General features: G+C 45.2%; 1 protein-coding gene across 11 annotated transcripts in view; it reads right to left on the bottom strand.

Annotated features, from left to right (window-relative positions):
- Positions 1-10,309, bottom strand: part of LOC110528831 (serine/threonine-protein kinase 11-interacting protein) — a 43,208-nt gene extending 32,899 nt beyond the window's left edge. For 3 of the 11 annotated variants that reach the window (XR_016497025.1, XR_016497027.1, XM_036982563.2), the window contains exons 1-17: positions 9,614-10,309; positions 9,202-9,269; positions 8,813-9,015; positions 8,541-8,615; positions 8,361-8,456; positions 8,169-8,276; positions 7,985-8,056; positions 7,737-7,866; positions 7,092-7,195; positions 6,805-6,894; positions 6,657-6,698; positions 6,309-6,485; positions 5,945-6,020; positions 5,381-5,845; positions 4,971-5,191; positions 4,269-4,379; positions 2,957-3,173 (exon numbers count right to left, since the gene is read on the bottom strand). Coding sequence is in view for 6 of the 11 variants with exons in the window: in XM_036982563.2 (XP_036838458.2) it covers positions 2,957-3,173; positions 4,269-4,379; positions 4,971-5,191; positions 5,381-5,845; positions 5,945-6,020; positions 6,309-6,485; positions 6,657-6,698; positions 6,805-6,894; positions 7,092-7,195; positions 7,737-7,866; positions 7,985-8,056; positions 8,169-8,276; positions 8,361-8,456; positions 8,541-8,615; positions 8,813-9,015; positions 9,202-9,268 (2,254 nt within the window). In the remaining 5 variants the exon portion in view is untranslated. Of the gene's footprint in view, positions 1-2,956; positions 3,174-4,268; positions 4,380-4,970; positions 5,192-5,380; positions 5,846-5,944; positions 6,021-6,308; positions 6,486-6,656; positions 6,699-6,804; positions 6,895-7,074; positions 7,196-7,736; positions 7,867-7,984; positions 8,057-8,168; positions 8,277-8,360; positions 8,457-8,540; positions 8,616-8,812; positions 9,016-9,201; positions 9,270-9,398 lie in introns of all 11 variants that reach the window. The other 8 variants (XR_016497026.1, XR_016497029.1, XM_090240067.1 and 5 more) reach the window with 5 other exon arrangements.
- Between the last annotated feature and the right edge of the window lie 14,230 nt (positions 10,310-24,539).

The following is a 24,539-nucleotide window of genomic DNA, read 5'->3' as shown; positions in this document are numbered from 1 at the left end:
GCTTATGAGTAGCCAGCTAATCTTTATATTTCATGTCTAACCAACTTGGATCTAAACTCAGCGAAAAATAAATGTCCTCTCACTGTCAACTGTGTTTATTTTCAGCAAACTTAACATGTGTAAATATTTGTATGAACATAACAAGAATCAACAACTGAGACATAAACTGAACAAGTTCCACAGACGTGACTAACAGAAATGGAATGTGTCCCTGAACAAAGGGGGGGGGGGTCAAAATCAAAAGTAGCAGTCAGTATCTGGTGTGGCCACCAGCTGCATTAAGTACTGCAGTGCATCTCCTCCTCATGAACTGCACCAGATTTGCCCGTTCTTGCTGTGAGATGTTACTCCACTCTTCCACCAAGGCACCTGCAAGTTCCCAGACATTTCTAGGGGGGCCATACTGCTCGTTCTGTGCGTGGTGGCATTGTCATGCTGGAGGGTCTTGTCAGGATGAGCCTGCAGGAAGGGTACCACATGAGGGAGGAGGATGTCTTCCCTGTAACGCACAGCGTTGAGATTGCCTGCAATGACAACAAGCTCAGTCCGATGATGCTGTGACACACCGCCCCAGACCATGACGGACCCTCCACCTTCAAAACGATCCCGCTCCAGAGTACAGGCCTCGGTGTAATGCTCGTTCCTTCGACGGTACACGTGAATCTGACCATCACCCCTGGTGAGACAAAAACCATGACTCGTCAGTGAAGAGCACCTTTTTCCAGTCCTGTCTGGTCCAGCGACGGTGGGTTTGTGCACATAGGCGACGTAGTTGCTGGTGATGTCTGGTGATGACCTGCCTTACAACAGGCCTTCAAGCCCTCAGTCCAGCCTCTCGTAACCTATTGCAGACAGTCTAAGCACTGATGGAGGGATTGTGCGTTCCTGGTGTACTCGGCAGTTGTTGTTGCCCTCCTGTACCTGTCCCGTAGGTGTGATATTCGGATGTACCGATCCTGTGCAGGTGTTGTTACACATAGTCTGCCACTGCGAGGACGATCAGCTGTCCGCCTTTTCTCCCTGTAGCGCCGTCTTAGGCGTCTCACAGTAAGGACATTGCAATTTATTGCCCTGGCCACATCTGCAGTTCTCATGCCTCCTTGCAGCAAGCCTAAGGCACATTCACACAGATGAGCAGGGACCCTGGGCATCTTTCGTTTGGTGTTTTTCCAGAGTCAGTAGAAAGGCCTCTTTAGTGTCCTAAGTTTTCATAACTGTGACCTTAATTGCCTACCGTCTGTAAGCGGTTAGTGTCTTAACGACCGTTCCACAGGTGCATGTTCATTAATTGTTTATGGTTCATTGAACCATAAGCATGAGAAACAGTGTTTAAACCCTTTACAATGAAGATCTGTGAAGCTATTTTGTTTTTTTTTACGAATTATCGGTCCTGAAAAAGGTATGATTCTTTTTTTGCTGAGTTTATTTGCTGGCCAACAAGGTAGAACAGTTGAATTGTTATAAAACACCCTTCTGTCCATCTCCAACTGTTTGAACAGCATGCTAGCCTGTCCACTTTGTTCAGATGTTGAAATCAAGTGGCCTATCTTATTTCTCAGAATAAGAACGAGTTGCCAATTCCTTAAGTAATTGTGCTTTATGCTTTTTGCTCATTTATAAAAGACTAGACAGCATGTATAAAACAGACTAGACAGCTATGAGAACGAGTTGCTAATTCCTTGTGTAATTGTGCTTTATGCTTATTGCACATGTATAAAACAGACTAGACAGCATGTATAACGATCTTTGAATAAAATGCTGCTAGCGGAACATGGTACCAAACTGACCATTCATGTTCCAGAATCAATGTTCATCGATACTCTTGTTTTAATAGTGTCTGCTCTGCACGCAATTTCAGGAGTTGAGACAGGTTAACTTCTCTATTACAGTAAAATAATGTCTCAATGTGTTTTTGGTTTCCACATTACAGATTATGTTGGACTAAGCCTCAAACGCAAATAGCGAGTTGTAACTGCTTATCAGAGGAGGAAGTGATGTCATCTTTGTTGTTGGGGGAGGGGCTTGGTGTGTATAAACAGAGAGGTTTCACTCTCGCCAAAATTGCGTTTCTATGGGCTTATTTTGGACTGAAGCTTGTCGCCTGCCTCCCCGAATTTTGGATAAGGACTCTGAATTGTTAGGGTGGAGACATAAGCATCTTGTCATTATATATAGATCTCTGGTGTAAATATGAAGGTGAACACAGCACAGAGGAGCGAAGGAGACAAGACCAAAAATACATGAGAACAAGCAGACATAAAACGCTCATAAAAACTCAAATAAAAACTTGATTCTTGCAATACAGGCATTTGGAATATCCTGTGAAAACATTCAATATAAATCGTCCAGCCCTACATACGTTTTCGATTGGGTTGAGATTAGGTGACAGACACACACCCTTTAAACCCCCTGTGCACCTTTCAGACACCGCTTTCAAAGTCACTCAGATATCTTCTTCTAGCCATGCAAACCAAAATAATGGGCATGTGATGGTCTGTGTGTGGTGTGAGTGTGATGGTCTGTGTGATGGTCTGTGTGTGGGGTGGTCTGTGTCTGGGGTGAGTGTGATGGTGTGTGGATGGTCTGGGTGTGTTGGTCTGTGTGTGTGCTGGTCTGTGTGTTTTGCACAGAGGGAGAGAGAAGAAAAAAAATGGAATACTAACCCATTGGGGCAGCAGGTAGCCTAGCGTTGGGCTAGTAACCGAAAGGTTGCCAGTTCGAATCGCCGAGCAGACAAGGTACAAATCTGTCGTTCTGCCCCTGAACAAGGCAGTTAACCCACTGTTCCTAGGCCGTCATTGAAAATAAGAATTTGTTCTTAACTGACTTGCCTAGTTAAATAAAGGTTAAATTAAATAAATAACTGACATCGGTTTGGATATTGTAATATTTGAATAACTGTGCCGGTCCCTAGCATGCGTGCATGTGTGTTCCTGTACGAGTGTGCCTCTCTCACCCATTCCATCTTCTCTGCACTTGTTCTTCCTCTCCTCCTCCTGCTCTTCCAGTCCTGCCCATCCTCTCAATCTCCCTCTGTCCTCCTGCTCCTTCCCTCCCCGCTGTGTGAACTCTGACCCACAGCGGAGACACTGCAGGCAGACACAGCTGGGACGACCCTCCATGACCCGCCGCTCATTCTCCTCCACCACCCGCGACAGGACCTCTGTCAGGGCCTAGCAGCAACACAACACCCGTCGTATTTACAATCATGTATTTTCCAAGAGATTCTTTGAAACTTTAATAACAGTCCTTGTATTTTCAGATAGAACAGTTGTATGATGACAGGCTACTTCAAATTTGTATTGTACACACATGCAAGTCTAAACAAGAAAACAGAACATTCAGAATACAGAACATTCCAATGGCTGCTTACGTAAAACACAGAAACAACAAGAAAGATCTCATTGGGCATAATGAGCGAGGCCTGACCTGTAGGACTGATGGCAACATCCATGGAGTACTGACCACAGCCTTGTGGACGTTTTACAACTGTTTGGAGGAATTACTACACCCCTGATCTCTCTCTTCGGTAATGATGTGTGTGATCAGTCTCCGGTCTGCTGCCAGTAGAACATCCTAACCCATTCATTGATGATAGGCCCCGCTTTACTGAGGTTGCAAGCCAAGAAATTGCGAGACGCAGTATCTCGCAATAGAATGCTGTTTTTGATTGCAGATAGATAGGCCTAGTGCCCGGTTCTGACTCCGTTTGCCTGGTGGCCGACCTACAAATACTGTGCCCCTCTCCTCTCTGTCCGTCTGTCCCTCGCTATGAAAGATGCGAGTGTTTGTGTTCTCCGAAGTACGCCAACTTATCAGTCTCCCCTGTTCCAAGAATACTGAATCTTAGGAGTCAATCTTCAAACTCAGAAATGGGAGTCAACACCGGGAGTCGACGTGCAAGGAGTCGAGGTATCAATTCTATTGGAGTCGACACTCTCCAACACTGCGTCATCATCGTTAACAGTTCGCAAAATGGCAGAGAAAGACAAGCGACAGCAGCGTAGTCCTGTATGGCAATACTTTCAGAAGTTAAATGAGAAGGAAATGCAGACTTTGAGAGGTGGAGTTGAGGTGCAGTAATGGTAGTACAGGTGCAATGCTTAACCATCTGAAAGGGACGTACCGGGAGACCCAAAGCGTTGTTAGCAGCAGAGTAGCTGCATTGTGAATTCATGGTGGAGTTTAAAATGGAAAACTGACTTTAAAAAAAAATTCTGTTTAACCGGTAAGAACATTTTCCATTTGTCACATCCCTATTGTGTTACCTGCAGTGCCTCCTGGGGGTCATCATCCAGCATAACATAGCGTCTCCTCCTCCTCTCTCTGCTGATGTAACGGAAGTGAAGCTCTACAGCAGGAAGAGTTCGCTCCACCTCCTAGAGAGAGAACTATCTTTAGAACAAATACAAAACATATACTTCTTTCATAATTTCAGGCAACAACAAAAATAAAATAAATAAATCACCCCCCTTCCTCTCTGCATAATTCCCCTCCCCAACCATGCCTCCCTCCACCACCATCCCTACTCACCTTTCCTCTCCTTCCATCCATCCCTCGCTCTCTTTCCTCCCTCCCTCCCCATCATCCCTCCCTCTCCTTCCATCCCTCCTCCCCTCCCTCCATCCTCCCTCCACCACCATCCCTACTCACCTTTCCTCTCCTTCCATCCATCCCTCGCTCTCTTTCCTCCCTCCCTCCCCATCATCCCTCCCTCTCCTTCCATCCCTCCTCCCCTCCCTCCATCCATCCTCCCTCCACCACCATCCCTACTCACCTTTCCTCTCCTTTCATCCATCCCTCCCTCTCTTCCTCTCCTTCCATCCATCCCTCCCTCTCTCCCTCCCCATCATCCCTCCCTCTCCTTCCATCCCTCCTCCCATCCCTCCTCCCCTCCCTCCATCCTCCCTCCACCACCATCCCGCCCTCTCTTTCCTCCCTCCCTCCCCATCATCCCTCCCGCTCCTCACCCTCTCAGTCCAGGTGACCTGGGACATGGAGAACCTCCCCAGACTGTCCAACTCTAGCCGGGCCTGCAACTGACCCCTGCTCATGTCCACCTCCAGGACGTGTCTTGGCTTGACCCTGAGGAACACAGGACACTGGGCCCTGTTCCTCATCCTCAGCCCCTCCTCCTCCTCCTCCTCTGATGATGATAGTACTCCCACAAGCAGGGGGTGACACAGGTCAACTAGAGACAGACGAAAGAGAGGTCAAAGGTTGGCTCAGCGTTGCCCAATCAGTTCCTTTGGAACCCCCCAGTCTTTGCACATTTTGGTTGTATTCCCGCTCTAGCACAGCTGGTTGGACTAGTTGAGGCTGGATGATAAGTTGTCTACTTCAATCAGGTGTGCTACTGCTAGTTCTGAAGTGCTCCTACCTCCCAAGTCCTCCTCCTCTTCTTCTCTGGTGTCCGTGGATGTCACCAGTGGCCTCTCTAACCCCTGAACCAGTCCCTCTGCCATAGTAGTCTCCAGGGTGGACTCTGTGTGCCCGAGGCTGTGGTCAGGCCACTGGAGGGTGGACTCTGTCTCCAGATCTGCATCCCAGTCTGAGGCCTCCTCCTTGGGCTCAGACGAGAGCAGAGGTGGGGGTAGAACCTCCGGGACTTCCAGCTCTGGAGAAGGTGGCGAGGTTCGCCTGGATGGGGTGGGGCTGTTGTTGGTTGGGGAGGGAGTGGCACAGAGACTGTTGTTGAGGTGTGGAGGAGCTGGCCTGTACGCCTTGTCTAGGGTGGCGATTGGCGCCCCCTCTAGGTGATGCTGGTAGCGCAGCCAATCTTCACCCAGTTGGTCTCTGAAACTGTCCATGCGTTCAATCTCCTTCTGGTGAGGGAGAACGATGTCTGAGGGGAGAGAGAGGAGGTTTTTATTTATATTTATTTACTTACTCATATATATATATATATATATACATACACACATATAAAGTACTTTTTTTTTACCTTGTATAGAGGACTGTGGTCTGGATTCATAGTCACTGGGCTCTGAGATGCTAGCCCGTCTCACCCTGACCTTACTCTGAAACAACACAGATGGATACATATATCATACACACGACATTCCAGAAACATGCTCCTTCTCCTCTGCCTGTATTGATTTGTTCATTCCAAATGGACCTTACCCCGTAGACACCCCCTTAGGTACCCCCTAGACCCTTACCCCGTAGGATCTTGATCCTATCAGAGGGTTAGTTAAAGCTATTAACATGTATTTTTTCTAGCTGGTCAGGGTTGTAAGAGGTACACAGAGTGGCTAGGGGATGAGGACAGACCCCCAGCCTCTCAGTGAGCTGTGTAGCTGACTTACTTTGGCTTTCTTCTTGCGTTGTCGTGTCACTCCCACCTCGCTGACCGACAGGCTGTCACTCAACTCCCCGCCCCCGCTGGACACTACTTCCTGGTTACCCCGCTCTGGAGCCCTGGTGATCAAGGGTGAGGCCTGGGACTGAAGCTGCCCAATCAGCTGTCCCGGTTTGGGTAGCACCTGAAGGTGTGTGTGTGTGGGGGGGGGGGGGGGGTGTCCCATGTTAAGACTATCTGGTACAAAAGTGGCGAATCCCACGAATGAACTTAAAGTGCACATCAACAAGTGACCCAACAAGACTAGAGAAGTGTTGAGTATATGCCTGCTGACCCACAGGAGTGGCCTACTCACTGACAACTCTGAGGAGGAGAGAGGGCTGCTGTCCAGTCTGAGCTAGAGGTGAGAGAGGGGGAGACAATATATTAAACTCAAGGAGGAGACAGAGAATCATGAAAAAAAGACTGGGTCCAAATTCAGCTTCCCTCCCCCTCTCACTCACTCTGAGGTAGGCAGCCTTGGGGGAGAGGTGGCGGACAGTGCGGGTTCTGTGGGTCTTCTGGAAGAACAGTGGGTTGCCCTTCAGATTCAGCTAAGAAGAGACAGAGGCTACAGGTCAGTGGGTCTGGGATAACACTGAGGCTACAGGTCAGTGAGTCTGGGATAACACTGAGGCTACAGGTCAGTGAGTCTGGGATAACACTGAGGCTACAGGTCAGTGAGTCTGGGATAACACAGAGGCTGTCACACAGTAAACTACTGATAAGCACACTTCTCTCTCTCCTTCACCATGTTGAGACTGTGCAGCATAGACAGAGGAGCCAGCTGGGAGTGATCCAGTAGCAGGTTGTAGGCCAAGTCCAGGTGCTGTAGGGACGACAACTGCTCCACTCCTGCATAGGGTCACAGTCACACACACAAATCAGACATCTAGGCATCTCATACTGAGACGGGGGCAGAGTCAGCCATCCAAGACTAACATAGACTTAGAGAGTACACTGAACAATAGGGAGACGGTTGGGGGAGACAGATTGACGCTTGAGTATGCCAGTATATTAATATATTCCTAGCTTCCTGTTTATCTATAGCCCCCAACTGTTTGTGGACACAAGGCTGTCAACAGATCCAAGGCTTTGATTGGCTGATGTCCTTGTCTTGTACAAGGCTTTGATTGTCTGAAGTCCCTCGCTGTTCCAATACTGATAGAGGTCAGTTCAAGGGGTCATGCATAACAAGTAGTCTTGAGGGAGTTTGCAGATGGAATACTATTGCTAACTATTTGGTATTGATGATTTTTGGCATACGTTTAGGGATAAAAATCAATATTAGGGCTGTGGTAAAAAATATATATATACCATTTTCCGTAGAGAAACCACCACTACTATCATTCATTATCGACACCATCTGGTCATGCTATCAGAGGTGTTACAGTACCGTTGATGGTCTCCAGCTCGTTGTTTCTGAGGATGAGAGTGAGGAGTTTGGCTCTGGAGCTCAAGCCCAGCGTTGGTGCTCTCTGGAGATTGTTATAGCCCAGGTTGAGGTGCTCTAGCTCACTCAGAGGCTGAGAGAGAAGGAGGAGAAAGACAGTAGATATGGAGATAGCCCAGTGCAGTAACTTACTGCATGTCTCCAACTCTGACCCCTCTCAACACACAGACACAAAACCTATCCAGAAATACCTTGAGAAAGTCAGCACACTCCTGGATTTTATTGTGACTAAGATCCAGAGACTTCAGAACATTCAGTAAACTCTAAAAAAGGCAGAGTGACTCACATTAAAACATGGCCAAAAAAATGATTCACATTAAAAACAAATGTGAAAGTCAGTGAATAAATAAACCAGAGAGCAGGAGCATGTCTTACCAGTGACTCATCCAGGCAGACTATAGTGTTGTAGCTGAAGTTGAGGGTGTGCAGCTCCAGCCAGGGCAGTGCAGAGCTGAGGTCTCCTCCACAAAGAGACAGTAGCTCCTGTAACAATAACACTGGCTCAAACTCCAACACAAAGGGGTCTGTTATTCAGAAAGAGAAAACGGTGAAGTGTGTGTGTGTTACCTCCAGGGAACTGAGGCTCTTGGAGCAGGTGAAGACCTCTAACTGAGAGTAGACTCCCCTCAGGTCCTCCAGACAGTGAGGGGGGATACGCTTCAACTGGGAGACAGAACAACAGGCCCAGAGTAAGCCAGATTCATCTATATACAACATTTATACTGTTTTGTTTTGTTCCTCCCATACCTCTAAGGACTTGAGAGACTTGAAAGGAAAGATCTTGACCACTGACTGAAGCCTCGACCCAGGTGGATTGATGAGCTAGGAATGAAAAACCAAAGGCCAAAGAACATTATACAGAATGCTATAGCGCCACCTAGTGGCTCAATGAAATTCCCTCAGATGTCCACTTAATTCAGTTTTACTTGGAGCATTTATGTTTATGAAGTGCTGAGCAAGTTATGCATACATCTATTTTAAAAAACCGTTCACAAATAGAGCAGGACACACACACACACCTTGAGGGAGACAGTCTTCTGCAGCACGTCGAACAGGAACTGGAGCTGCAGTAGGGAGGTGGTGTCAGCAGGGTGTGAGGGCAGAGCCAGGAAGCCATGCTGGTGAGTCCTGGAGAGGAGGTACTGCTCAAACAGACGACCTAGGTGCTGCAGAGAGTCTGCCTGTAGAGTCAGGGTACTGCTGCCGTCCAGTACAGATGTACCTGGAGAGAGGAGGGACAATGGTAACACACCACTTAAAACCTAAAGTTATAATGCAACATAAAATATATTAAGCACAGTATAGCTATGAGGCCCTAATAATTTCTAACGTCGTCAAAAGAACAGATTAGCAAGTCTGGGATAACAGGGGCTATATCTAGAATATGTAGGTGGTGATGTTACTATACCATGATTCCGAAGCAGAGTGGCCAAGCTGTTGACAAGGGTGGATTGGCCGCTGTGACATCCAGCCATCCTGCAGGTAAACAATGCACCATAAAATAGATGAGAAGACCGAGACAGATGATTCTGGGGAAATGTGACAAGTGCAAACAACCCAAACAATAGCAGAAATTGATCAAATAAAAATACGTTCTCAACTTACAGTATAGAGATGATGGAAGCTAACTTGTAGGATACTGGTTAAATACCAGCTAGCTTATTAGCTAGCTATGTAGAGTACATTGCAATGCAGGACCTGCAGTTGTTTGTGAACGTTAAACTGGTCTACTCACAAAGCCAACACGAATCTATCTCTAGCTAGCTGTTGTAGCTTGTCTTGGATAGCATTCCAGACTATTTCTTGAGACAATAACATACCTTAACTGTCTTATGTGACAGTCAAGCAGTGGTCAACATCGACATTCCCTTCCGATTTCCAGCAATACGACAAAAACATCAGTCAAATAACTTCAAGTGTACTCGGTTATCGATGTTGACGTCTTCACTTGGACTAATGTCACGTGAGGAAGTTTCGAAAAAAATATATACAGTGGCCCGGAGAAACCACATTTCAGAAGGCTGAAACAGGCGTTTTTGTAACTTGTGCCAATCAATGGCTATTGAAATGTTATAAATGAGCGAGACATCTCAACAAAAAAAAAACGAATGTGCATGTTCAAAATATGATTCAGATTCAGTCGAATTTCTTGGCCATAGCCACCACTAGATGGCTCCCTATCTCAAGAAGCAGGATCAAATCATAGGGGATCAACAATATTTACTTTATGACAGTGACAAAGCAATGGGGCATTTCCAATTTGCTCATTTGTTCATCTTTATTAAGTGCATTCTGAGAACACTCAGCACATCTTTCTGGTATGCTTTATCGCCTGTTCTGGATGTTATCTTTACAATGGAGTGGAAGGACAATACACAGTTTTAAACACTGCAAGAAGTAGCTAGATGTAACTATGCAAGGCACGCAAAATAGTATCGTTTAGCCTACTAAAGACTTTTAACAAATTTGTAATTGTGAGTAATTAAGTAAAGTAAGCATTTTTACAAATAGGCCTACTGTTTGAATGCTAAATGACGAGACAGAGGCATTGATGCGAGTAACCAGTCTTGTTCAGTACATCACAACACATCCGGGTATCTCAAGCACCCCGGTAAAACACAAGAGTTGCAGTAATGAACATTTACCAACAGATGGCATCACTGTGCCATCTTACACCCATAACATCTTCCCTTTAATAAAATAGGACAGGAGGTGTCAATTCACTAACAAAACAAACCTAGTAACAATTTCCAACATGAACAGTTTAGTATTTTTTTTTTTTTTTTTTTTTTCAGAACAACACATTTTGATATTCTCTTCACTTTTATCTCTGTCAACAATCCCTGATGGGAAACCTACAGATTAAGTCTTTTTGGTGGCTGGGACAGACGCCCGCATCGTGAAAAGACAGGGGGCTTGTCTGCGAGGACTGCGGGTTCCCGCACAGGCGTGTCACCTGAATGTCTAAGGGGAGAATTGATGGGTGAGGGAGCGGCCGACCTGTGATCCCCTGGCTCTTCGCCCAGTGCCTCAGGCCCCATGTGACTTGCTGGGGTTCTGTCTTTTGTCATGCGACCCCTTTGACCATCAGGGTTCTGAGTAGGTGCTGGCTCAGCAATCCGAAGGTCAACCCTGTTACGACGGTACAGTGATCCATTCACTTCGACCAAGTAGGAGCGTGGTGCCACTTTCTGTACACAGGATCCGAGTCTCCAGAGGCCTGCCCGGTCCCCTGGTAGTGGCTTCATTCGCACCGTTTCACCCACCCTGAGCTCAGGTAAGTCTTTTGCTGATTTGTCGTAGATTAACTTGGAGACCTGTCTTCTGTGACGTAGCTTCACCAGCACGTCTGTCACCACACATGGCTCCAGGAGAGTGCTGGCTACTGGCAGAGCTGCTTTTAAGCGCCGTGCCATGAGGCGCTGTGCCGGGCTGCTGTCCATGCCTTCTGTCGGGGTATTGCGCCACTGCAGGATTGCTTTCCAGGCATCTTTGCCCTCTTGCAGAGCCTTTTTGCAGAGGTTCTTTGCGATTTTTACTGCGGACTCTGCCTTCCCATTAGCTTTTGGGTGTCGTGGTGATGAAGTGACGTGCTCGAATTCCCATCCTGCAGCAAATTTTCGGAACTCAACTCCTGAGAATTGGGGTCCATTGTCTGAAATTACCCTATCTGGCTGTCCATAGCGGGCAAACTGAGCCTTGCAGCGTTTGATCGTTGTCTCTGCTGAGAGGTCGGGGAGGAGGTCGATCTCCCAAAAGTCTGAGTAATGATCGACTACCAGCAGAAAGTCTTTGCCACTGTGCTGGAAGAGATCTAGACTTACTATCTGCCAGGGGCGCATCGGTAGCTCGTGGGACATCATCGTCTCTCTCTGTTGCTCAATGGCATATTCATTGCAGATTGTGCATTTACTGACATAGTCTTTAATTTCACTCTGCATTCCTGGCCAATACAGTGTGTCATGTGCTTGTCTGTAACAGGCCTCACCTCCTATGTGACTTGAGTGCACGCGTGCCAACATCTCAGGGCGTAGAGACCGGGGAATAACGACTCTCTGACTCTTGAATATCACTCCGTTTTGAACACTGAGCTCCTCTTTGATTGGCCAATATTCTCTGACGGCTAAAGCAGTTTCTTCCCTGCAGTCGGGCCAGCCCATCAGAATCACAGACCTCAATGCCTGGAGTTGCCCGTCCCTGTCTGTGTGCTGTCTGATTTGTATAAAGCGCTGGTCCGTAACATTAAGGTAGTCAGCCTGGTTGATGTGTTCAACATCCACTTGCTCTGTTTGCAAGCTGCACACTGCGTGTTGTTCATGCATGGAGCGTGTGTGAGTGCCTGATGCAGTAGCCCTGCTGAGCGTGTCACTCACATACATCTCTGGCCCTGGCTTATACACCACCTTGAGGTTGTAGTTTTGTAGGGCCAGTAGCATGCTCTGCAGTCGTTTTGGGGCATTCAGGAGAGGCTTGCTGAATATAGCAATAAGGGGCTTGTGATCGGTCTCTGCGGTAATATTGTCGCGCCCGTACAGGTAGTGGTGGAAGCGTTGGCATGCAAACACAATGCTGAGGCACTCCTTCTCTATCTGGGCATAGTTCTGCTCTGTTGGGGTGAGTGCCCTAGAGGCGAATGCCACAGGCTGGCCCTCCTGCATGAGGCAACAGCCAAGTCCATACTGGCTTGAGTCACTCTGAATCGTGACAGGTTTTGACACATTGTAGTATCGCAGTACAGGTGTCTGGGTGACCAGTTGTTTTATTTCCCTCACCGCTGCGTCATGTTTTGGGAGCCAATGCCAGATGGTGTCCTTGTCCATGAGCCTCCTCAGTGGCTCACACACTTCAGAGAGCCGCGGTAGGAATTTGGCCAGGTAGGTGACGAATCCGACGAAGCGCTGCACTCCCTTCACGTCAGATGGGTGGGGCATTTCCAAGACAGCCTTCACTTTTTCAGGATCCGCCTTCAATCCGGTGGAGGACAAGATGTGCCCATGAAAGCGGACCTCTGGCACTTTAAACTGAAGCTTTTTTATGCTTAGCCTTAGCTTGACCTGTCTGCATCTGACCATCAGGGCCAGCAGCTTGGCGTCATGGTCACATTCTGCCTCCTCATCACTGTCCCCACAGCCCACTACGAGAATGTCATCTGCTATGGGTTCCACGCCACTAAGTCCCATCAACAGCTCATGCTGTTTCCGCTGATACACCTCTGGAGCCACGGAGACACCATACGGAAGCTTCAACCACCTCTTCCTGCCCCAGGGTGTCCAAAAGGTGGTCATGTAGCTGCTGGGCTCGTCGAGCTTGCACTGCAGAAAGGCATCTCTGGCATCCACGAGCGTGAAGACTCTGGCCTTTGGGAGCTTGTAAAGAACATCCTCCAACGTGGGCATAATGTAATGTGAACGTCGCAGAGCCCGGTTGAGGTGTTTAGGATCAATGCATATCCGTAGCTTGTCTGGTTTCTTGACGATAACCATATTACTTATCCAGTCCGTAGGCTCGGTGACGGATATGATGTGGCCATCTGCTTCGTATTTGTCAAGCTGAGCCTTCGTAGCTGCTTTCATGGCCACTGGTACATTGCGGGGTGCACACTGGACAGGCTGGATTTCTGCGTCCAACTCAAAGTGGACTTCCCCAGGAACTGACTCGACCGGTGCGTTGAAGACATCATGGTACTTGCTTAGGAGTGTCTCCTTGCTCAGGGGCCCAGCCTGGACTTTGTCTATAATGTTAAGATCAGCTGGGATGGTGAAGTTAATAAGTCCAAGGCGCTCGCATGTAGAACCTGACAGTAATGGCTGTTGACTAGCCTCAACTATTTCAAACTCAAGGGTGTATTTCTGGCCACGTAAAACACACTCTGTCACAAACAGGCCTAAAGAGGTCATGAACTGGCCTGAATACAGTTTCAGCTTGGTGCTACTCTGTGTGAGTTTGTCTCTGGGCGCAAGCCTCCTTTTGTCTTTAAGGCTCATAACGTTGCATGTGGCCCCTGAATCTAGCTGGCATTGCTGTGGTTTCTTATTAAGTAGCAGAGTGACAAACCACTTTTGTCCTTTTGCCCTCACTGCCCCTATGCACTCGCTAGCATATACATCCTCTGTGCTGTCGTTCCCTTCATCTGTGTTTGTTTCCATGGAGTGCACTTTACCCTCCTTTCTCTTGCTTTTCATGCAGACCCTTGCGAAGTGATTAGCTGTACCACAGGATTTGCATATTTTTCCATAGGCTGGGCAGTGTTCTTTTCCTCGTCCATGAGAAATGCCACAATATCGGCATGTATTGGGGTTGTCTACTGCAGAGTTGGCTGTAGTATTAGCATTAGCTGTGGCAAAGGGGAATTTCTTTACTGGCTGCCTGAATGTAGCATTTACATTGTCCGTATGTTGCCTTTCTAGCTCCATGGACCTCATCCGTGTATCAGTAAGCTCTGCTGCACGGCATGTCTCCACTGCCAAGGCCAGCGTCAGGTCACGTTCTCTCAGTAAACGTCTGCGGGTGCCCTCATCCGTTATGCCAAGCACAATCGTATCTCTGATCAGTTCATCTCTTAAAGCACCATAGTCACATGTAGCTGCCTTTTCCCTTAACCTAGTGACAAAGCTGTCAATGGACTCCCCGTCCTCCTGTTTGCAACGACCGAAAACATAACGCTCGTAGATGACGTTCTTTGCTGGCGTAAAGTAATGTTCAAGAGCATCAAGAATAGCTATAGCGTTACCTTGCTGTGCTGCTGTTAGGTTCAGGTTGTGTTTGTATACGTGTCGGCATTCAGTTCCCATTATAGTCCTCAAAGTGGCAGCCACTACCTCATCTTCCTTTTCCAGAAGTCCCGTTGCTAGCGCGTAGTCCTCCCATTCACCTCTAAACGTATCCCAGTTCGTGCTCCAATCCCCGCTGAGCTTCATAACGGCGGGAGGGGGAATGTTCGCTGCCATGTCTAACCGGTGCTAACAACACTGAAGCTAACTAGCAAACTCACTCTAGCTTAAGGCCAATTCCGGGCGAAATTTTACACAAATAAGCATTTGTTTGTAAACCAGAGCAGGTGACTCTAATTTGCGGAAAGCATGGTTAGTTATCCGACTCTGACACCATGTTTGAATGCTAAATGACGAGACAGAGGCATTGATGCGAGTAACCAGTCTTGTTCAGTACATCACAACACATCCGGGTATCTCAAGCACCCCGGTAAAACACAAGAGTTGCAGTAATGAACATTTACCAACAGATGGCATCACTATGCCATCTTACACCCATAACACCTACTACCACTGCCTTTGCGGGGATCCTTTAAGTTTCCACCTTTTATACCAAATGTCCAAAACTAAGTGGTTTCTCTAATTTAAGCCTGTACCGTTCGTCCTGTTGCTAGGTAACGCACACGCACACACAAGACAATATTTTTCCATTCGGGACTGGGGATGTTTCCATGTAAGGATTTATGTACGGTAATTTGGTAAACATTTCCATCCACTGAGATGCTCTGGCAGGAAAGGTTCTCTGCAGTCCAAGCATACACTGAAAGCATGTTGGGACTGTTTCAAATTCTCAGATTTTTGGGTTTGCATTAAAATCAAGCAACATGATTAATGTAATGGAAAACATGGACCAACTAAACATTGTGGATTAGTTGGTTGCATTTTTATGGGTGGAAATGCCTTCTAAAAAAATCTCTAATTGTGTGACCTTGATTTTCCATTTCAGTTTAGACCATTCAGTCTACCATCTTCTGTTTGGGATTCTCAATGTATGATCATATGGTTACAGAAGTAAACACATACACAATGCTTAGGTTATGTTTAGATGTTTAGATGTCTTTGTGTGTATGAAGTGTTGGATTACGTTTATATTGGCCCATAGATCTGAGAATAAAAAGTTTTCCACAATCCTCAACATTTCTCTATTTATCCAATCAGTGACTCAGTCAAATGAATGTCAATTAAGTCTAATCAACACACTAAATAAACCATGCTCCTTCACTGTCCAAACGCTGCTCTCAAAATGGAAGAACAATACCTGACCATCCCCCAGTAAGCACAGGTAACCTAGCCTGGAACCTAGCCTGGAACCTAGCCTGGAACTCCTGGAACCTAGCCTGGAACTCCTGGAACCTAGCCTGGAACTCCTGGAACCTGGCCTAGAACCTAGCCTGGAACTCCCGGAACCTGGCCTAGAACCTAGTGTAACGGCTTCTAGGAGTAGTGGGTGGAGGAGTCAGGCGCAGAGAGCAGGTAGTTCAGAAGGTGGATCTTTATTCCAAAGACAGTGAAAACGGACATGCCAAACACAAGGGTGCATAAAATACCCAGTCCAAACAAACAGGACTAAACTGTCCGGAAAAATAGAATCCACAAATAATCCAACACCATGGACAGAAAACAAGCCCGCACAAAATCTGGCGGGCCTAGTGCCCTTAAATAGCCCACAAACAAAACTAAACTCAAAACAGGTGTAACCAATCAGAACAAACTAACAGAAACAAAAAAGGGAATCGATGGCAGCTAGTAGGCCGGCGACGACGACCGCCGAGCGCTGCCCGAACAGGAAGAGGCACCATCTTCGGCGGGATTCGTGACACCTAGCCTGAAACCTAGCCTGGAACTCCTGGAACCTGGCCTGGAACCGAGCCTAGTCCCACATCTGTTTGGGCTATTTTTTGGTGTGATACTGACCAAAAAGGTTGGCAAAACAGCACAAAAATATCTGGGACCAGGCTACGGAAAACCTCCTCCTCCTTTGTGGCATTTTGCACAGTAGGCTACATGTAAATACAACATGGTTGTAAAACGATTCCTCTACTGGCTCATAATTGGCAGAGAACAGAGGGATGATTCAGGATCGGGACATGTCAAGTCAAGGCTTTTCTTCTTCCAGAACAAGGTCAAAGGACCATATCACTGTCCCTTTTGTCTTCACTGCATTCCAAGGGCTTGTTTTAACTGTTGCAAGTGAACCAGTACTGTTTACTTGTAGCCCTGAACAAATCAGGCCTGTTAGAAGGCTTCGGCAGGTTGGATTAAAGCTTTCTTGGATCTGTTGTAGCAGCTTACTGTACTGTACTGTACTGGACTGGACTGGACTGGACTGGACTGTATGTCAGAGAGAGAGAGAGAGAGAGTGAAACCTCACTAGTAAAATATAACATGTGAGTCAGCAAACTTCTCAGGTCACAATTCATCACAATACAAACACAGGGTGTGCCCAGGCATCAGGCCAGACTACTGTTCTTATACATTATAGTCAGGATACTGTTCTAATACATTATAGCCAGGATAATGTTCTAATAAATTATATTCAGTATAGCCAGGATACTGTTCTAATACATTATAGCCAGGATAATGTTCTAATAAATTAGATTCAGTATAGCCAGGATACTGTTCTAATACATTATAGCCAGGATACTGTTCTAATACATTATAGTCATTATAGCCAGGATACTGTTCTAATACATTATAGTCATTATAGCCAGGATACTGTTCTAATACATTATAATCAGTATAGCCAGGATACTGTTCTAATACATTATAGTCATTATAGCCAGGATACTGTTCTAATACATTATAGCCAGGATAATGTTCTAATAAATTATATTCAGTATAGCCAGGATACTGTTCTAATACATTATAGCCAGGATACTGTTCTAATACATTATAATCCGTATAGCCAGGATACTGTTCTAATACATTATAGCCAGGATAATGTTCTAATAAATTATATTCAGTATAGCCAGGATACTGTTCTAATACATTATAGCCAGGATACTGTTCTAATACATTATAATCAGTATAGCCAGGATACTGTTCTAATACATTATAGCCAGGATACTGTTCTAATACATTATAGTCATTATAGCCAGGATACTGTTCTAATACATTATAGTCATTATAGCCAGGATACTGTTCTAATACATTATAGTCAGTATAGCCAGGATACTGTTCTAATACATTATAGTCAGTATAGCCAGGATACTGTTCTAATACATTATAGTCATTATAGCCAGGATACTGTTCTAATACATTATAGTCATTATAGCCAGGATACTGTTCTAATACATTATAGTCAGTATAGCCAGGATACTGTTCTAATACATTATAGTCAGTATTGTCATGTACTGTCATGTTGTGTCTTGTCTCTGTCCTTTCCCTTCACCCTGTCTCCCTCTGCTGGTCGTTGTTAGGTTACCTTTTCTCCCCCGCTTTCCCCCAGCTGTTCCTTGTCTCCTCTAACTACCCATTCACCCCGTTTCCCACCTGTTCCCTTTTTCCCTCTGATTAGGTCCCTATATCTCTCTCTGTTTCTGTTCCTGTCCTTGTCGGATTCTTGTTTGTTGTGTTTCATGCCTGAGCCAGACTATCGTCATGTTTGCTGTAACCTTGTCCTGTCCTGTCGGAATCTGCCGGTCTATCTGAGCCTACCTATGTTTGGTTATTAAAGAAGCTCTGTTTAAGTTAGTTCGCTTTTGGGTCCTCATTCACTCCCCATAACAGAAGAATCCGACCAAGAATGGACCCAGCGACTTCGGATCCTCTCCACTCAGCCGTCGGGATCCAGGGAGCGATGCTAGGCAGACACGAGCAGGAAGTGTCTGCTGCTCGACATGCCGTTGAGACCCTGGCCACCCAAGTCTCCAACCTCACAGAACAGGTTCACCATCTCCGCCTCGATCCACCGGCCACTTCCAGGGCTTTCGAATCTCCGGAGCCCAGAATCAATAACCCGCCGTGTTACTCTGGGGAGCCCACTGAATGCCGCTCGTTCCTCACCCAGTGTGATATTGTGTTTTCTCTCCAGCCCAACACTTACTCCAGGAGCACTGCTCGTGTCGCCTACGTCATATCTCTCCTTATTGGACGGGCTCGTGAGTGGGGCACGGCAATCTGGGAGGCAAGGGCTGAGTGTACTAACCAGTATCAAGACTTTAAGGAGGAGATGATACGGGTTTTTGATCGATCTGTTTTTGGGGAGGAGGCTTCCAGGGCCCTGTCTTCCCTATGTCAAGGCAATCGATCCATAACAGACTACTCTATTGAGTTTCGCACTCTTGCTGTCTCCAGTGGCTGGAACGAGCCGGCCTTGCTCGCTCGTCTTCTGGAGGGTTTCCGCGCAGAGGTAAAGGATGAGATTCTCTCCCGGGAGGTTCCTTCCAGCGTGGATTCCTTGATTGAACTCGCTATTCGCATTGAGCGACGGGTTGATCTTCGTCACCGAGCTCGTGGAAAGGAGCTCGCGCTCTCCGTCGCCTCCCTCTCCGCATCACTACCATCTTCCTCTGCCGGCTCGGGTGCTGAGCCCATGCAGCTGGGAGGTATCCGCATCTCGACTAAGGAGAGGGAACGGAGAATCACCAACCGCCTCTGTCTCTATTGCGGTTCCGCTGGTCATTTTGTCACTTCATGTCCAGTAAAAGGCCAGAGCTCGTCAGTAAGCGGAGGGCTACTGGTGAGCGCTACTACTCCTGTCTCTCCTTCAAGATCCTGCACTACCTTGTCGGTCCATCTACGCTGGACCGGTTCGTCAGCTTCCTGCAGTGCCTTAATAGACTCTGGGGCGGAGGGCTGTTTTATGGACGAGACCTGGGCTCGGGAACATGACATTCCTCTCAGACAGTTAAAGGAGCCCACGGCCTTGTTCGCCCTGGATGGTAGTCCTCTCCCCAGGATTCAGCGTGAGACGCTACCTTTAACCCTCACTGTTTCTGGTAATCATAGTGAAACCATTTCTTTTTTAATTTTTCGTTCACCTTTTACACCTGTTGTTTTGGGCCATCCCTGGCTAGTTTGTCATAATCCTTCCATTAATTGGTCTAGTAATTCTATCCTCTCCTGGAACGTCTCTTGTCATGTGAAATGTTTAATGTCTGCTATCCCTCCTGTTTCCTCTGTCTCTTCTTCACAGGAGGAGCCTGGTGATTTGACAGGGGTGCCGGAGGAATATCACGATCTGCGCACGGTGTTCAGTCGGTCCAGGGCCACCTCTCTTCCTCCACACCGGTCGTATGATTGTAGTATTGATCTCCTTCCGGGAACCACCCCCCCCCCGGGGTAGACTATACTCTCTGTCGGCTCCCGAACGTAAGGCTCTCGAAGATTATTTGTCTGTAGCTCTTGACGCCGGTACCATAGTCCCCTCCTCCTCTCCCGCCGGAGCGGGGTTTTTTTTTGTCAAGAAGAAGGACGGGTCTCTGCGCCCCTGCATAGATTATCGAGGGCTGAATGACATAACAGTGAAGAATCGTTATCCGCTTCCTCTTATGTCTTCAGCCTTCGAGATCCTGCAGGGAGCCAGGTTTTTCACTAAGTTGGACCTTCGTAACGCTTACCATCTCGTGCGCATCAGGGAGGGGGACGAGTGGAAGACGGCGTTTAACACTCCGTTAGGGCACTTTGAATACCGGGTTCTTCCTTTCGGCCTCGCTAACGCTCCAGCTGTCTTTCAGGCATTAGTCAATGATGTCCTGAGAGACATGCTGAACATCTTTGTTTTCGTTTACCTTGACGATATCCTGATTTTTTTCACCGTCACTCCAGATTCATGTTCAGCACGTTCGACGTGTCAGGATACTGTTCTAATACATTATAGTCATTATAGCCAGGATACTGTTCTAATACATTATAGTCAGTATAGCCAGGATACTGTTCTAATACATTATAGTCATTATAGCCAGGATACTGTTCTAATACATTATAGTCAGTATAGCCAGGATACTGTTCTAATACATTATAGTCATTATAGCCAGGCTACTGTTCTAATACATTATAGTCAGTATAGCCAGGATACTGTTCTAATACATTATAGTCAGTATAGCCAGGATACTGTTCTAATACATTATAGTCAGTATAGCCAGGATACTGTTCTAATACATTATAGTCAGTATAGCCAGGATACTGTTCTAATACATTATAGTCAGTATAGCCAGGATACTGTTCTAATACATTATAATCAGTATAGCCAGGATACTGTTCTAATACATTATAATCAGTATAGCCAGGATACTGTTCTAATACATTATAGTCAGTATAGCCAGGATACTGTTCTAATACATTATAGTCAGTATAGCCAGGATACTGTTCTAATACATTATAATCAGTATAGCCAGGATACTGTTCTAATACATTATAGTCAGTATAGCCAGGATACTGTTCTAATACATTATAGTCAGTATAGCCAGGATACTGTTCTAATACATTATAGTCAGTATAGCCAGGATACTGTTCTAATACATTATAGTCAGTATAGCCAGGATACTGTTCTAATACATTATAATCAGTATAGCCAGGATACTGTTCTAATACATTATAATCAGTATAGCCAGGATACTGTTCTAATACATTATAGTCATTATAGCCAGGATACTGTTCTAATACATTATAGTCAGTATAGCCAGGATACTGTTCTAATACATTATAGTCAGTATAGCCAGGATACTGTTCTAATACATTATAATCAGTATAGCCAGGATACTGTTCTAATACATTATAATCAGTATAGCCAGGATACTGTTCTAATACATTATAATCAGTATAGCCAGGATACTGTTCTAATACATTATAGTCATTATAGCCAGGATACTGTTCTAATACATTATAATCAGTATAGCCAGGATACTGTTCTAATACATTATAATCAGTATAGCCAGGATACTGTTCTAATACATTATAGTCAGTATAGCCAGGATACTGTTCTAATACATTATAGTCATTATAGCCAGGATACTGTTCTAATACATTATAGTCAGTATAGCCAGGATACTGTTCTAATACATTATAGTCAGTATAGCCAGGATACTGTTCTAATACATTATAATCAGTATAGCCAGGATACTGTTCTAATACATTATAATCAGTATAGCCAGGATACTGTTCTAATACATTATAATCAGTATAGCCAGGATACTGTTCTAATACATTATAGTCAGTATAGCCAGGATACTGTTCTAATACATTATAGTCAGTATAGCCAGGATACTGTTCTAATACATTATAGTCAGTATAGCCAGGATACTGTTCTAATACATTATAGTCAGTATAGCCAGGATACTGTTCTAATACATTATAGTCAGTATAGCCAGGATACTGTTCTAATACATTATAGTCAGTATAGCCAGGATACTGTTCTAATACATTATAATCAGTATAGCCAGGATACTGTTCTAATACATTATAGTCAGTATAGCCAGGATACTGTTCTAATACATTATAGTCAGTATAGCCAGGATACTGTTCTAATACATTATAGTCAGTATAGCCAGGATACTGTTCTAATACATTATAGTCAGTATAGCCAGGATACTGTTCTAATACATTATAATCAGTATAGCCAGGATACTGTTCTAATACATTATAATCAGTATAGCCAGGATACTGTTCTAATACATTATAGTCATTATAGCCAGGATACTGTTCTAATACATTATAGTCAGTATAGCCAGGATACTGTTCTAATACATTATAGTCAGTATAGCCAGGATACTGTTCTAATACATTATAATCAGTATAGCCAGGATACTGTTCTAATACATTATAATCAGTATAGCCAGGATACTGTTCTAATACATTATAGTCAGTATAGCCAGGATACTGTTCTAATACATTATAATCAGTATAGCTAGGATACTGTTCTAATACATTATAGTCATTATAGCCAGGATACTGTTCTAATACATTATAGTCAGTATAGCCAGGATACTGTTCTAATACATTATAATCAGTATAGCCAGGATACTGTTCTAATACATTATAGTCATTATAGCCAGGATACTGTTCTAATACATTATAATCAGTATAGCCAGGATACTGTTCTAATACATTATAGTCAGTATAGCCAGGATACTGTTCTAATACATTATAGTCAGTATAGCCAGGATACTGTTCTAATACATTATAGTCAGTATAGCCAGGATACTGTTCTAATACATTATAGTCAGTATAGCCAGGATACTGTTCTAATACATTATAGTCAGTATAGCCAGGATACTGTTCTAATACATTATAGTCAGTATAGCCAGGATACTGTTCTAATACATTATAGTCAGTATAGCCAGGATACTGTTCTAATACATTATAGTCAGTATAGCCAGGATACTGTTCTAATACATTATAGTCAGTATAGCCAGGATACTGTTCTAATACATTATAATCAGTATAGCCAGGATACTGTTCTAATACATTATAGTCAGTATAGCCAGGATACTGTTCTAATACATTATAATCAGTATAGCCAGGATACTGTTCTAATATATACAAATATAAACAGGTCATCCAACTGTGCTAGGCCCATATCGGAAATATGCCATTTTCTAATCAAAGGGATTTCTGCTCAGTGTCGTAATGTTTCACTTCATATCAATCAAATGTTATTCGTCACATGCTTCGTTAACAACAGGTGTGGACTAACAGTGAAATGCCTACGTACACATATTGAAATGAACTATAGCTCTTTACATATGCATAGAAACAGATAATGTATTCATTCACTGCATGAAGAGATCTCACCCAGCGCTCACTATCAATGTGGACCTGTACTTTATCTAGTGTGTATATTGACTTAATAATTCTGGGGGGAATTTTAGGTAGCTGAACTTGATGGGAATGGCATTGCAATAACCGCTGGCCAGATACTGTGGCATGTTACCCCATTACCTGGTGGCCGTCCCCAGACACTGGGCAAACTCTAGCCCCAGGCCTTGTTTATAAACCAGGCCTTCTCTGCTTCTCCTCCCCAATGTTGCTTTTTATAAAATGACATATGAGGTTCTACGCAAACACCCCCAGCATCATCCAGATGCCCCCCAAGATACTGGCCCCTTCAGAAGGGCCCTTTCTCCTCGCGTCCGCCCTCAAGGCCGAGCCGGGATGCCGACCGTAAATAGGTGAAATACCATGAAATCAGAGGGCACCCACAAAACAAAATAATCCACATTTATATCTGTGACTCCCTGCCTGGCTGGAGAGTATGGTTACAGTATATATGCAATGTTTATTTCTGTGCCCTTAAATAAACAGCAATTAGTCTCCCGGGCAACCACAGCACTCACTGGACGGGTTAATGGGAGCTTGTTTGGTATGTAAGCACGACACCTCAGCGCCTGGCCCCAGCTGATCAATAGGCAACATACACAGCGCCCACCAGGTAGGGAATGGCATGCAGACTCTGGGCAGGGCTTTCATTAAGTGTCAATGGACATGGAAGGAATGCTTTTTGTTTATGTTTGTTTATTTATTTATTTTCTGGAAGAGGGTGCATGCTGATAAAAATAAACATGCTACAGTATGGAATATTGCCTCTCTCAGTCTCAGGCCCAGCCAAGGGAATGCTGCCTCGTTTTCCTCCATTGAGCTGCATGATACTACCACATAGAACATTCTCTTCTTGCCTTTCCCTATTGTACAGTGTATTTTTTGCACATTTCCAACAATAGTACTATTACAAATAGGCTGCATAGCCTATAATGCGGATAGTATCTAGAACTTACAATTCTTCGTTTCCATTGATCAGAATCATTTTAAATAGAACGTTTATAGGGCATCACTTCAGTGTATCCTATGTGTGTTTGGGTTTGTCTGACAGTTATTTCTGCTTGTTGTAATAAATCACCAAATCTATCTATATACAGGCCTCATCAACAGTTGGCCAGAGACACCTGGCTGAGTACCCTAATGTAAGTTGATTACAAATTGGACTGGTCTTATGTATAGTTGTGCATGAAAACTTGAGAGGCTATATAATATTTTCGTC

This window comes from Oncorhynchus mykiss, chromosome 7 (assembly GCF_057628025.1).
Source record: "Oncorhynchus mykiss isolate SJ-2025 chromosome 7, ASM5762802v1, whole genome shotgun sequence".
NCBI classification, from domain to species: Eukaryota; Metazoa; Chordata; class Actinopteri; order Salmoniformes; family Salmonidae; genus Oncorhynchus; species Oncorhynchus mykiss.
This window is presented reverse-complemented; position numbering and strand designations above follow the sequence as displayed.